Source organism: Citrus clementina, unplaced genomic scaffold (assembly GCF_000493195.1).
Source record: "Citrus clementina cultivar Clemenules unplaced genomic scaffold, Citrus_clementina_v1.0 scaffold_3, whole genome shotgun sequence".
Lineage (NCBI taxonomy): Eukaryota > Viridiplantae > Streptophyta > Magnoliopsida > Sapindales > Rutaceae > Citrus > Citrus x clementina.
In genome coordinates, this window is record NW_006262339.1 from 3,766,808 (window position 1) to 3,781,149 (window position 14,342).

A 14,342-nucleotide genomic window follows, 5' to 3' on the forward strand; every position below is an offset into this window, starting at 1 on the left:
TATTTGTTCGCTGGAAATGATAATAAAATAGAATCAGTAACTGCTGGAATCTTAAGCGACTTTAATAAATTTTGAGTTGCTTTCAACTCGAACGACAATAATGTCTATCTAAACTATTCATTCCACTACCAATCATTTTGCCTATATTTATATATGATCCATATATACATATTTCATTTCAAAGAAACACGAAAATGACGGCAAACGAGATACTATCAAATGAGAGATAGAGATAATACTACATATTTTATTGTAAAAAGAAAAGGATGTTCATTTATATTTATTATCATAAGTTTTATTTAAGATTGAACATATATATCTTAAAAATTACAGTATTAAAATATTTAATAAATATTAATGACTGTAATTTAAAAATTAATTTAATTTAATTTATCATTAATAAAATAAAAAATTTATAATATCTTAACTCTTTTTTTTTAAAAAAAAAAATATGTTCACTACTGTAGAGAGTATGGTTACAAAAGGAGATTTTAATTTTTAAGGAGAAACAAAAATTGAAAAAATTGGAAAATCGGTTGAATGGATTGAGCTTGAGAGGCGTGGGGTTCGGTAGATGCCCTAGCAAGTTGAGTGGAGAGTACGGGCGTCACAATCAAGAGAGACAAATTATCGGATTATTTATTATCTTTAAGAAAGCTAAAAAAATGAGGGAAAGTTCCAAGAAACGAGCGACAGCAGCAGTAACTCCCCAAAGTCACTTTTACTTTGCAACTACTTTTCACCATTACAAATACAATACTGTCAATACAGCACAAGGACTCATCCGCCATCTGAATTCTGAACTGACGACACCAACTTCACCGCCATCTTCTTCTTAAGCCAAGCACAAGAATTGAAGATGTTGCTGAAACTGAACAGTTTTTGCTAAGGTATGCTAAACCAATCATTCCTGTACGGTTATTATCAAATGCTTTCTCTCAGATTTTCACTTTATGTTTCTTTGTTGCTAAATTTAGTACTAGACAAAATTGGTTGCTGGGTCTGCGAATGCTGGTGAAGATCTGACCTTTTTTGCAGTCTTGAGTGATTTTGCATTGAAGGGCTTGCTCTTTTTTTTTTTTTTTTTGGGTTGGGACTTTGGGACTATTTTCCCTAGTTCATTTTCAATTTTAATCTTATTTGTTCTACTATGACTTTTGGAAATTATGTATTTGTGGGAGAAAAATTCCAAACTTTATCTGTTGTTCTTAATGACACCTAGACTTTACAAAGTTTTGACTGGCTTTTAAAATTTTTGGATAATTATGGAATTAAAGATGCATTTTCATATTGTGGTCACGCTTCAAGTCTTTGATTTCTTTCTTTTTCCAAATTGTCATTGTTTTTCTTGTTGGCCGCACATTTTTGGATATTTGCAATATAAAATATATATTCCTAAGCATCTAATTGGATTTTTCCAATTTGGTGAATAGTGCATGGAAAAATTTAGAAAAATTTCCAGTTAACGGCACACGATGGAGTACTTTCAGTTAGTTCAGTTGTCACTAATTGTGCTTTATCTTTATCATTGCGAGTTCTCTTTTGGTCAACTTGGGTTCAGAACGTTGAATTTGCTTAAGGTCTTTACAGTTATGGTCAATTCACTTAGTTTTTTTCATATTGGTTGGATGTTGCAGAATATCTGTTGGTTATAGAGTTGATGGGTGGGATAATTTCAAAACGGGAAAGTTCTCGGCAGCCTTCATTTGGGTCTAGTTCATATTCATGGAATCATCACAATTATCCGCAGCAGCCACCATATGGTCAACCAAGTCAAGAGTATGCCCCACAACAGTATTATGCCACTCCATCTCAAAGCTACAGTGGTCGGGCCCCAGAGTCGACGAGGAAGCTGGAGAGGAAGTACTCCAAGATAGATGATAACTATCATAGCCTGGAGCAGGTATGGTTATATTCTAATTTTCTCAGTAAAGTAGTATAGTTCCTGGTATCAGCAGCATGCACAGCTTCCACAAAATATGCAGAAAATGCTCTTTAGGAGGATGTGTTTTAAGCACTCACTTGATTGAGAGTTGTGTACTACCATTTCAGACATTAAAGTTGTTTCAAGGTACTAAACATCAACAAAGTATGAAGGGATTTTGTTGTTCTTCTTTCATCTTCAATATGTTTTGGCTTACTGTTTTTCAAGAAGATTGTATTACTGATGGACTTCATGGATTCCCTAACTTATCATGTCGTTGTTCCTGGAAAATGAAATATATATACTGTTTGCTGATGGCAGTTTATCATTGGTAGTGCTTTCACTTTTTCTTTTCTTCAACCAAATTCACAACGTTGAATTTGTCTTCACCTGCAGGTTACAGATGCTTTGGCACGTGCTGGGCTAGAGTCATCAAATCTCATTGTTGGTATTGATTTCACAAAGAGCAATGAGTGGACTGGTTGGACCTTGTCTGGATTCATATTATAAGTACTTTTTTCCACATTATCAGGAAATATTACTAACCTGGTCTGTTAATAGGTGCAAGATCATTTCAGCGGAGAAGTCTACATCACATTGGTGATGATCAGAATCCCTACGAACAAGCAATATCAATTATTGGAAAAACATTGTCTTCCTTTGATGAGGATAACTTAATTCCATGTTTTGGTTTTGGAGATGGTATTCCTCCCCCCCACCCCCCTTATTTAAGTGCTTTTGCTTCGACTTGTTATGTTATGGCTAGTTGGTAGTTTGTTTTAAAATCTATTCTATGAATTGGCAGCTTCAACACATGATCAAGAAGTGTTCAGTTTTTATCCGGACGAAAAGTTTTGTAATGGATTTGAAGAAGTGTTGAGACGATATAGAGAATTGGTCCCTCACCTACGACTTGCAGGTTGCAATTTGATTCAATTCCTTCCGTTTTCTTCCTGCTTTTGTTCTCTTTATGATTTTTTATTCAATTTTTTTTTGCCTTTTGGGTGTTTCCTTTGTTCTTTACAGGACCAACATCTTTTGCCCCCATTATTGAAATGGCCATCACTATTGTTGAGCACAGTGGGGGCCAGTACCATGTCTTAGTGATAATAGCTGATGGGCAGGTACAGCGTCTCTGTTCTATGATCCTTAATTATGGTTGAAAAACTATAATCTACTGTCATGAGCTTTACAACTGAGGCATTTTTCTTAGTTTAAAAACTGATATGATTTGAGGTTTCCGATTTTGAGTATCAGGCAAAACATAGTTCTACTACGAGCAAGGAAAGTAGATGTTTAAAGTTTGTAAATTTGTTTCAATGACATTCTAAATGGAATAATGAACGAAAAACTTGGATGAATTCATTGTCACTAAATACCCATTAGTTTGTGCTGCGTAGTTATAATTGTTAGAGAGAGTTTTTGAAAATGTAAATTTTTTTGCTGCTGGGTATAAAAGTGCAATTACATCCAGCTTCCTGGCTCTTCTTTCAACTTCAAACTCTTTATGCTATAACTGAAACCGTGGGTTGGCAGGTGACCAGAAGTGTTGATACTGAGCATGGCCAATTAAGCTCACAGGAAAAGAAAACTGTTGAAGCAATTGTTAAAGCGAGGTGAATGTCCAGTTTGCATTCTTCTATGGTGATCCTTTTCTTTCCAAATCCCTTTCCAACATGTTTGTTGTTTTCCAGTGAGTACCCCTTGTCGATTATATTAGTTGGGGTAGGAGATGGGCCATGGGACATGATGAGGGAATTTGATGATAACATTCCTGCTCGAGCATTTGATAATTTTCAGGTAAGTATATCCTGGTAGCATGAGATTTGATATTTTCTGCGATTCTACCGCTTGTATCTTTGCCTTAGTTGAGAAATCCTTGTTACTTTCCCTTCTGTAGTTTGTAAATTTTACAGAAATTATGTCAAAGAATGTTGACCGATCCAGAAAAGAAGCTGAATTTGCTCTCGCAGCCTTAATGGAGATACCTTCTCAGTACAAAGCCGCACTAGAATTTAATATATTGGGGTAATGGTTTCACTATTCTATCACTCATGATGTTTTTCCTACTGTCTCCAAGGGCTAATTTCACTGCTATTTGTTTGATTTTTTCATATCAATCAGTGCTCAAAGAGGGAAGGCTGTTGACAGGGTCTCCCTACCCCCTCCTCAGTATGGTGCAGCTTCTCAAAACACTCCAAAAACTTCACGGTCAAGTAGCTTTCGTCCAAGTGCTCCTGCAGGTCATGAAAGAGTTGTTGGCACAGCTCCACCTGCTAGTTCTACTTCTGATAATCATGTACTTTCATTCTTCCCTTATATTACCAATAATCAATCATTTTATCTGACAGAAAATTGAATATCTTAAATCTATTAAAGTGTTAAATAGTATCTTGAACCTTTCTTAATGTATTTCTGATAGGTTTGTCCTATATGCCTTACCGATCCAAAGGATATGGCCTTTGGTTGTGGTCATCAGGTAAAATAGTTGTGCATTCCTTAGCGTTCTTATTGAAGAATAGTGGCTACCGTGTGCTTATGAATCTATTAATTTGCAGACTTGCTGTGGGTGTGGACAAGATCTAGATTTATGCCCCATTTGCCGGAGCTTCATCCAAACCAGAATAAAACTCTACTAAATGGCATCTTCTTGTCTGTATTTTTTTTTATAATGCTGTTGACTTATTCAGAGACTGTAAGTTATTACCAAGTCCCTTTGGCTGGGGATCTTGCTGTTGGATGACTGGGTGCCGTATCAGATATTCATGTATCCCATGGCTCCGCAGATAGAGGTACCCATCATGATGTGTGTATAGTTCTGGTTGTTGCTTCTTTATGAGAATGTTCTTGATTCATCGTCTATTAATTTGATGAGCCATACAAAGTAATAGCATTTAGTGGCCACACAATAGCTGTGTCTGCATCGTTGGCAACATAATCTTTGTTGACCATCATGTTAGTTAATTGTAAATGTAATTATCACTCTCTTTCAGTTTGCCTTTAAAATTTTCCAATCATGATCATTCTTCTTCAGCCGGGTCAAAATAGAGAAACGTGATGGCTGGCCGTGTTGATTTGGAGTTGAAGTTTTGAATATCAATTCACTACTGATTCTGAACTGACCAAGAATTAGAATGTGATGGCATAAGACAAAATCATGTCACTTCTTGATGTTAATTATTTATCCGACACCAGCACGTACCAAACTTTTGAAGCTTAGTAGCTTGCTTTGTTTGCATTTACAATCGAGTATTGTCTGTCTGTGGAGTTGGAAGAGCAACGTGCTGCAAAGAATCTTTGGGATGTCGGACATGTCCCGGTACTTTCGTTTGCCATCAGCCAAGAAACATATGCATAAAGCCATAAACTCGTAAATTGCTTAGAATGGATGGATTGATCTTCGCTGAACAAGTGGGGCACTAATCTTACACGTAAAGCTTCAAGCTGCATCAACTCAGCTCACAAGAAGATCCATTTGCGGATATATTTACTGCATTTTAGGATTAACACGTCCGTTGAATGCATGGTTTTCTGATCCGCTTGAACCAAATATGAGCGTCTAAATAAAAAAGAATCCACTTACCTCACCAGTCTCTTAACTCACAGCACAATTATTTCTTTCTCATTCTCAAAAATGCCGGGCAAGGAACGCTTGCGTTTTCTTATCAAATTCACGGCCACCGCCTTCTTATTATCTCTGCATTCGGTTTACTCTCTGCGAGTTTAAGGGAATCTCCAAATGGACAAAGGAAAATGGCAGCTCCTTCTCAACAACACCGGTGTTGTAGCCATGCATATGGCATTAACTCACCTCAACACTGTCATAATGTTTGATCAAGCGGGTGTCGGCCAATCGGGATACAGGCTACGTCACCGATTCAATGGAACAAGCCTAGTGTCTTCGAAGACTGGTCTTGTTATGCACATTTTGTCGAGTACAACATTTTAGGCAACAAAATTAGGCCTCTAAGGTTTGACACCGATTCATGGTGCTCCTCGGGTTCTTTCTTGAGCAATGGGACACTTCTACAAAGTGGTGGACATGGCATCACGCAGGATAAGATATTTCAGGCCCTGTGAAAATGGCCACTACAATTGGAAACAGTTAAAATGGTTACTGTCTGATGCTCGCTGGTATGCTTCGAATCAAATATTGCCTGCCGCGAATGATCGGGTGATCCTTGTAGGCGGAAGAGGGTCATTCATTTACGAATTTGTGCCTAAGCTGTCATCTAGCTCTAGCGACAAGTCTTTTCTCTTTCATTCTTGCAACGTACTTATGAAAGGAATGCTAGTGGAAACAACCTCTATCCCTTCACCTTTTCTCGGATGGCAATTTGTTCATTTTTGCCAATCGGGATTCAATCCTTTTCAATTACAAACGCAACAAGGTGGTCAAGACCTTTCCTTGAATTTCAGGGTATGGATCAAGAAACTGCCCAAGCTCAGGCTCATCGGTACTTCTCTGTTTAGACCACTCAAACAATTTTAGGAAAGTGAAAGTCATGGTGTGTGGAGGTGCAGCCGCAGGGGCTTACAGAGTTGCAGCACAAGGGAGATTCTTGAAAGGACTAAGCTCTTGTGGGACAATGGTGCTCACTCGAAACAAACACGTTTGGAAAATGGAACACATGCCAGAGCCCCGTCTCTTAAATAACATGTTGATTCTCCCAACTGGCCATATCCTGATCATCAACGGTGCTAAACGAGGTAGTGCTGGATGGAACAATGCTGCTAGCCTGTCTTTCCGACCATACCTCTACAAGCCAAGGAAAACATTAGGCAAGGTTTTCAGTTCTAGCCTCCACAAAAATAGCTAAATTGTATCACTCATCTGCTATATTTTTACCTGACGGTAGGGTCTTATGTTGTGTTTATTTTCTGGAGTGGGAGTGAAGAGTGTGGATTTTTCACTCCAGTGTTTACTTCAACTAATTAAGGAAGGATTGGGAATCCCACTCCGTGGGCCCCACTCATTTTTGGAGTGGGGAGTGGGAGTGGGACTCCTATGGGGAGAGGTGGGAGTGCGATCCCTTTTCTATCTTTTTTTTAATTTAATTTAATTTAATTTGATTTAATATTTTATATTTAATAAAATAAATAATATTATATTTATTTAAATATTATTATTATATTTAACTAAATAATAATTTGCATTGATTATAGTTAAAATTACTTAAAAATAATATTATTATATTAATAGAGAATTAATAAATATTACTATATGCTATCTTTATTTAATAATATAATATTATTATATTTATTTTAAAAATAATAGTACTTTATTTATTTAATATTAATAATTAATAATAATAAATAGTTTATTCTAAGAAAATATTAATTTTGTACTAAATAATATTATATTAATAAATAATAAATTTAATATAATTATATTAAATAAAATAAAGTTTCATTTTATATTTACCCTTCTTTTTATTAAATTTACTATAATTATATTTAATAAATATTTAAATAATATTATTATATTTAACTAAATAATAATTGGGTTTGATTCTAAGTTTAATTTACTTAAAAATAATATTATTATATTAATAGAGAATTAATAATATTATTATATACCATCTTTATTTGAAAATATAATATTATTATATTTATTTAAAAATTATAGTATTATATTTATTTAATATTAATAATTAATACTAATAAATAGTTTATTCTAAGAAAATATTAATTTCAACTATGTTAATAGTAAAAATATTTCATTTATATTGCCCTTATCAACAATTTTTAATTTATATAATTAAAATTAAAATTAATAAAAATTGTGATGGTCATAATTAAGAATATTAATTATTATTATAAATTTACAAATATAATAAAATAAATATTTATTCATTAAATATATTTTTATTAACTTTGTAATTAAAAATTATTATTCTTTAAATAAGGATAAAATTCTAATTTGAAACTATTTACTCCCAATCTAAGACAAAGTAAACACATAAATTGGATTCTGATCTTCATTCCATGCTTCAATTCTAGTGCAAGTAAACAACTTACTCTCAATCCCGCTCCACACTCCCAATTATAGGATTCATACTCCTCAGGATTTCTACTACAATCCAAAAAGTAAACGCTACCTTAATTGTTGGTGGTAATCCTAACTATAGGTATACTTTCAGCAACGTGGCCTACCCAACTGAACTAAGGCTACAAGGACTTGTCCTCCATTATATGGATAGGCGACACCATAACCTAAGGCCACTTAACGTGTCAATAAACTGTTACAGCAGCTTGAATAGTGGTGTTAAGTACGGAGGAGAGTTTAGTGTTGACTTTTGGCTAGAAAGGAGGTCAAGCAATTATGTTGAGTTCACTGCATATGAACCTCCATTCACAACGCACTCTGTTTCGATGAATCAAAGGATGTTTAGGCCGAGGTGTGAGGGCTCAAAGTGAATGAGTGAGTGCGGTTTTGGAGGCCCCTTCTTCTTCTAATGTTGCACCTCCTGGTTATTACATGCTAAGTGTTGTCAATTGGGGTATTCCCAGCGTATCTCAGTAGGTTAGGTTCTTGCAAGCCCGAGTCATTGTCCCTTTTAAGTATAGTTTTCATTTCCTCATATAGTTATTGATAATAAAGAATATTTTGTATTTTAATTATACATTATAATGTAGATGACTAAGCAATTAATCGATTTTTATTGTACTATCTTTCTATATGGTCGCGTTAAATTAATGAACGCAGCACTTGTGATCACTTTGCATCATCAAGACAGAATTTAGCAATTAAAATTCTGAGAAGTTCAAGCATGGAAGGAATCTTTATTTTTAATTAACTACTTGTTTGGTGTAATGGTTTGACCTATTTAATGGTCATAAATATTTATTTTAATTTCATAATTTTTGTTGTTTTTTTTAAAGTAAAGTTTTTAAAAATTAAATATGTATTTTGTCCCTATTAACAAAAAAAACTTAAATTTTAGGTTTTTGACAATTTCATTCATTTATTTCATAACATAACTTTTAAAAATACATTTAAATTCCGTGTTAAGTTGATTTTTTTGCTAACCTTTTAGGAATATACATTGGGTAGTTATTAAATAAAAATATAAAATTAATTAAATCTTATATATTGTTATACATACACATATGGTAAAATATTATGAAGAGTTGAGTATAAATCAACTCAACCTTGAATCTAAATATTTTGAAAATTTATTTATTAATATTTTAACAATTTCTAATAAAAACTTTATTAACAACTAAATAATTAATTTTTTTAAAAATAAAAACTCTATTATTAAAAATTTTACTTAAATAAATTTTATTTAAAAATGTATACTAAACGGAGGGACCTGTACGATGATTGGTTTAGATAGGGCGGCCGGCTTACTACGGGCACCTGTAGAGATTAGTGCCTGAGACTGCGATCCATAAAAGCATGGGACTCACCATTTGTTCTTTTATACGGGAACAAAGAGGGGAAACATAGCATGTCACAAGAGCGACGCGCCGTAAGGCCTACCGCGAGAGGGACGCCTCGCGGGCGTAAGTTTTGGTGTTAAGTAGTTGACATACGTCCACTTAATCATAAATAACACATCAGAGTCGGTGACGGGGACCCAATAGGCAATAGCTAGGGAGAAACTAGACCCGACAATTTTTGTTGCCCTTGTGGTACCACATTGACAGTTGCCATTACTCAGTAATCGGGTCATCAGCTACCACTTAAAGCATTTATGGCTGTTTCTAGCTCAATTGAATTTTCCGAATAGATCTACGATATTCATCACTCAAATAAGTTGCAAAGGTGATTCAATACAGATAGTTGCAACTAAATATATGAAAAACTATTGGACTGCTTTTGTTCCAAGGAGTTGTCGGCTAGGATTATGCAGCACTTAAATTGTGCCGAACGCATTACTCATAAATAAACTACATAAAAGGTCAATATATAATATTTTTTCCAAACGTTTTCGTTAATAATTCACTTCATCAAACACTCGCGCTGCTGGACATGATCTTTGAATCCATTTCTACAAATAGTAAATAAATCATCAGTAAATTATTAAAATACCCATGCACTTATTATTGATAAACGTAACAGTGCTCGAATGCATACAATGTAATAGAAATTAGATCAACATGCTTTCAATGGTATTATGACCTTATTTGATATTGAGGTACTGTAGTTTTTATGTTGGAGCTGCTATATAAAAAATTTGTAATTATGTAATAAAAACTGATAGTATGTAGTAAATATAATTTTTAAATAATAATTTTTATAAAATTGGTAAATATATAACAAATTTTTCATCATACAAGTACAAAATTAAATTAACATAGTTTTTAAATTACAGCAACTAGTGTTTACCAAACACTTTAGTACTATAACTTAGGTTATAGCTTTCGAACCTCAATCTCAAACAGACCTTATATAATATACAAATTTATTAAGATTTTATTTTATATTAAGGTATTGTACCTTTTAAGTTACAACTGTTTTGAAAAATGTATAATAAATATAATATTTAAATAATAATTAACTAATATAGTAAATTATTATAAGTCTTTTCATTATATAAGTTCAAATCCGTTTAGTTTCCAAATCACAAAAGTAAGTGTTACCAAACACTTGAGTGACCAAATGAGATGTAAGACAAGCGCTGGCATTTTCTATACATTTACTTGAAACTAGGTTTTTTATTCTATTTCGTTTGCCACATACCGTTACCTAACAATTCAGCTCCCTGGGTTACCTTTAATACGTCCAACTAGTTTCGGTAACTTTTTCATGCATTTTCATTTGAAATTAAACAAAAAAATGTATTATTGTAATTATTATAAGACTATATATCCACATCTCGTGAAGATAACCTAAAAGCAAATCACCACTGCTTCCTACAAGCGTCGGCGTGTGTCTTTTTGTGTGTGTGTGTGTAAAGATATATTATGCTCTCTTTAATATATGTATGGTTGATATAAAAACTCTGTTTAATATATATATGTATGGTTGATATAACAAGCACAAATTAATGCCTCAGAAATGGCTTCAGTTTCCAAGTTCTCATATCAAAGACTGAGATATGATTATGGATGGTTGTTTGGTCAAGAAGCTGAAGAAACGGCTTTCGGAAAGAAAAGGAAGTCATCGAGGTTTCGGAAGTTTACAGTTAGGAGGCGACCGAAGCTTCGGATTCCAGGCTTGAGAAGGTTCTTGAAAAAGAGAATAAGGTTCTTCTCTAAAGTTAAAGTTTCATGGAAAAGGGCTATCAAGAGATTGAAGAATGGTCAAGTTCATTTAAATGATCTTTTTGGTGGAAATTATCTTCTTATGCAAGTCAACGTCCCTACTTCTCTCAGTCTCAGCTGTGGACAAAGAGCTTTCGTGCCGTAGAGCTACTCTCCCGGAAAAAAATTGCTTCTAATCAATCTTCATCCTAGCTAGTTAATTGAATTTACATCAATTTTACTATACATGTGGTATGTATCTTTTTATATCACTATCTGTAGATCAGTTTACAAACATATTCACGCACACACGCGCACACATTCATGAATCATTAAGAACCACAGCTTGAATGTTGTTGGGGAATTAACTAAATTTGTATAATTGTATTTATTGTATATGCCATTTCTTTCCTATTAAATGATGTTATATTTAATATATCTGTCTTTCAGGTTTTTTTTTTTTTCGCTTTCTTTTCCCCTTAAACTAGTAAAACAAATGGAAGATAAGAGCCAGGCATACATAGATATGAATTAACTTTGCATTTATTGCTTTGCTGCGGCGTTAATTGAGGGATATATATTTGCATTTGTTTGCTAAGTTTTTCGGAATGTCATAGAATTTGCTACTGCATCTTCCAGAGCATTCGCTCTCCTGGCTTAATCAAATCCAAAGAAGGAATTTCCAAATAGACAATTCGTTGTTTGTTTACTGCCTCGTCAAGTTTTTACTCCCGAAAATTGTATGTTGGTCGTTTGTTTGAAATTCTTAGTCATAAAAGTCACGTCGGCAATAGGTATGGAAAGAGGAAGTCCTGTCGTTTCTTGGTAGACGACATGTACCGTCCCGTTCGAATGGAAATCATAAGTAACTGGACTGGGTGTATCTTCAGAGCGCAGAAATAGCCTGCACAGCAGAGAATTAACATGTATTACATTTGATTGATTAATGCTTCTTATGAGTTGAAGCGAATGAAAAAGGAGAAGTTTTTCTATAGTAACTAATTAAGACTCTTTCGTTCGGAAGATAGTATTTGACTCTAAAATTTTATCATATTTGTTGGTGACTTGTTGAATTTTCACGATGTACTATTAGATGTGGCCTAGGACGATTGTTACTCGTTTTGCATATCACAAACAAATTCTATATTGTGAATTCAAAAATTATTCCTTTAAAAAAAAAAACTAGAGTAATTTTGCATTGCGCTATTGGAAGCAAAAGATTAGAGTTCGAACCCTACTCTGTAGGCGCAGAAAAAATTGAGTTATCATGAGGTCAAATAATAAAAAATAAAACTCATTTAATCCAAAATCATCATTTTTGTTCTGGTACAAGGGGAGCCTAGATCGCGGCTAGGCTAAACAAAACGAGCAAAAGCCGTCCCTAGTCCATCATTGAACAAAACAGAATGCACTCCCATGGGGGGAGAATGAAAAATATGGCACCCGAGTGGGAGATTGAGAGCCATTCCGGCAAGGAAGTCGGCAGCACAATTCGCTCTCGATACACATGCTTCACTGATATTTGACAATCTCTGTTTAGTAGATCTTTAATGCCCCATAACAAAGATGAAATACCACTACGGTTTGCTTCGGAAGAATTCAGGAGTTGCGTGACCCCCAAATTATCCACCTCAACTTGCAGTAAGCGAAAACCACGCTCCCAAGCAATTTTTAAACCTTGGTACAGCCCCCACAACTGAGCTTCCATAATGGAACAACTACCCAAATTCATGCTGAAACCACAAACCCATTCCCCACAATAGTTCCTTACTAAGCCGCCAGCGCTTGCCAAGCCCGAACTCTTCAACGCTCCATCAGTGTTGAGCTTGAGAACTGGCCATCTTGGTGGTTGCCAGTAAATCCATCTCTCTGTTTTTGGGGTTCTTTGAATGATGCAGTGTGTGATATATATTTATTTACGTATATTACATGACTTGAAATACAAACTATGAATCACGCGCACTTTCCTTATCAAAGTTCCAAACATGGTGGAGCTTATTAATCATCATTGCACATCAATGATCAAATACGTACTTGGAGACATACAATTCAACTCATAACATCTATTTTATATAAAAAGCTTACATAAATTAATTGTTCAAACGTCCGTAAAAAAACTATAGTGATGGATATCCTTAATGACAAACCGGACAGCAGCCACTGTAGTTGCTACGGTGACCAATGAAAAAAGAAGGACGTTGAACCAATGCCATGCTTTCTTCTTTACCCTAGCGGTATTTGCCTTAACCTACGACAGAGAAAAAGAAACCAGGCCATGATATATTATTTGTCATTTATTGTTTCATTAGTTATTAGTACTGAATGTAGCATGTCATCTATTGCATGCTTACCTTGATGAAAACCATGCTTGGAAATACAAAGGTAATAGGGATAAGTGCAAATGATCCTATCAAGTTCACAAAATCCCCAATGAAAGGAAAAGCTGCTGCTACAAATATATTAAAGGCGAAAAGAAACCCTCTTAGGAAAAATCTTCTTTTGATGTTTTCTCTAGAAAACATGCTCTCTTCCAGCTTGAGGAACTTTGTATCAAGTGTCTCGTGAATTGGCGAAATAAACACCTATATTTGTTCGTTGTTAAAAATTTTGATCCGACAATGAAGATGTTAATTAACTCAAGGTTTGCATTAATTATATGTTATTAATTAATGAATTAAGTAATTAAAACAAGGTATGAAGATATATATATATATATAGAGAGAGAGAGAGAGAGAGAGAGAGATCTTACTTGCTGGCAGACCATAGATTGTAGGAACACTGAAGAATTAATAAAGACCTTGACCCATTTTACGCAACTTATTTGTTCAGGGAGGTACACGGATGCAGTGGAGCCATAAGCCCAATATCCAACGATAGGGATGCCATAATAAAATAAGAGTCCCACAGTGAACTGCACGTACAAGGCTTTCCTCATGTTCTTGACAACTGGCTGGCGCAGAGTTGACTGCATACATTTAATTCTTCGTTAGTCGATTGATTCATGTCATTTGGAATTTGAATTGAATTTGTTAATAAACAAGAATTAATGAGTCTAAATCATTAACCTGCATCTCTGGAAGCAAACAAGGGGCGTTGGCTACAACAGCGGCAGAGATGGCACCCAAGGCATTGAATACCTTGTCGGTTTTGCTTCCTTTAAGCTCATAATTTCTGTGTTTATTAGACTTACCTTCAAACGGAAATAGAAAATGTTTTACAAATT

The 14,342-nt window shown here is 34.4% G+C and overlaps 2 protein-coding genes across 2 annotated transcripts in view; one reads left to right on the top strand and one right to left on the bottom strand.

Moving 5' to 3' along the window:
* Positions 1–649: 649 nt before the first annotated feature.
* LOC18048261 (E3 ubiquitin-protein ligase RGLG2) lies at positions 650–4,817 on the top strand. The gene is made up of 12 exons (XM_006439900.2): positions 650–890; positions 1,638–1,903; positions 2,321–2,405; positions 2,486–2,626; positions 2,730–2,843; positions 2,951–3,048; positions 3,461–3,540; positions 3,619–3,724; positions 3,825–3,952; positions 4,049–4,223; positions 4,347–4,403; positions 4,483–4,817. Exons 2-12 carry the CDS (start codon positions 1,661–1,663, stop codon positions 4,561–4,563), a joined length of 1,308 nt encoding a protein of 435 aa, XP_006439963.1. The 5' UTR covers positions 650–890; positions 1,638–1,660; the 3' UTR covers positions 4,564–4,817.
* Positions 4,818–13,217: 8,400 nt separating this feature from the next.
* The window catches only part of LOC18048264 (probable proline transporter 2), a 2,863-nt gene continuing 1,738 nt past the window's right edge, over positions 13,218–14,342 (bottom strand). The window contains exons 5-8 of the mRNA XM_006439905.2: positions 14,185–14,309; positions 13,869–14,084; positions 13,471–13,701; positions 13,218–13,367 (exon numbers count right to left, since the gene is read on the bottom strand). Of these exons, the coding sequence (XP_006439968.2) occupies positions 13,218–13,367; positions 13,471–13,701; positions 13,869–14,084; positions 14,185–14,309 (722 nt within the window). The remainder of the gene's footprint in view (positions 13,368–13,470; positions 13,702–13,868; positions 14,085–14,184; positions 14,310–14,342) is intronic.

Excerpts from the sequence above, each read along its gene's own strand:
- LOC18048261 (XM_006439900.2), top strand. The coding sequence starts at position 1,661 with ATGGGTGGGATAATTTCAAAACGGGAAAGTTCTCGGCAGCCTTCATTT. Across the intron at positions 1,904-2,320 it reads ACTATCATAGCCTGGAGCAG|GTTACAGATGCTTTGGCACG; the intron begins GTATGGTTATAT and ends CTTCACCTGCAG. Across the intron at positions 3,049-3,460 it reads TGATAATAGCTGATGGGCAG|GTGACCAGAAGTGTTGATAC; the intron begins GTACAGCGTCTC and ends GTGGGTTGGCAG.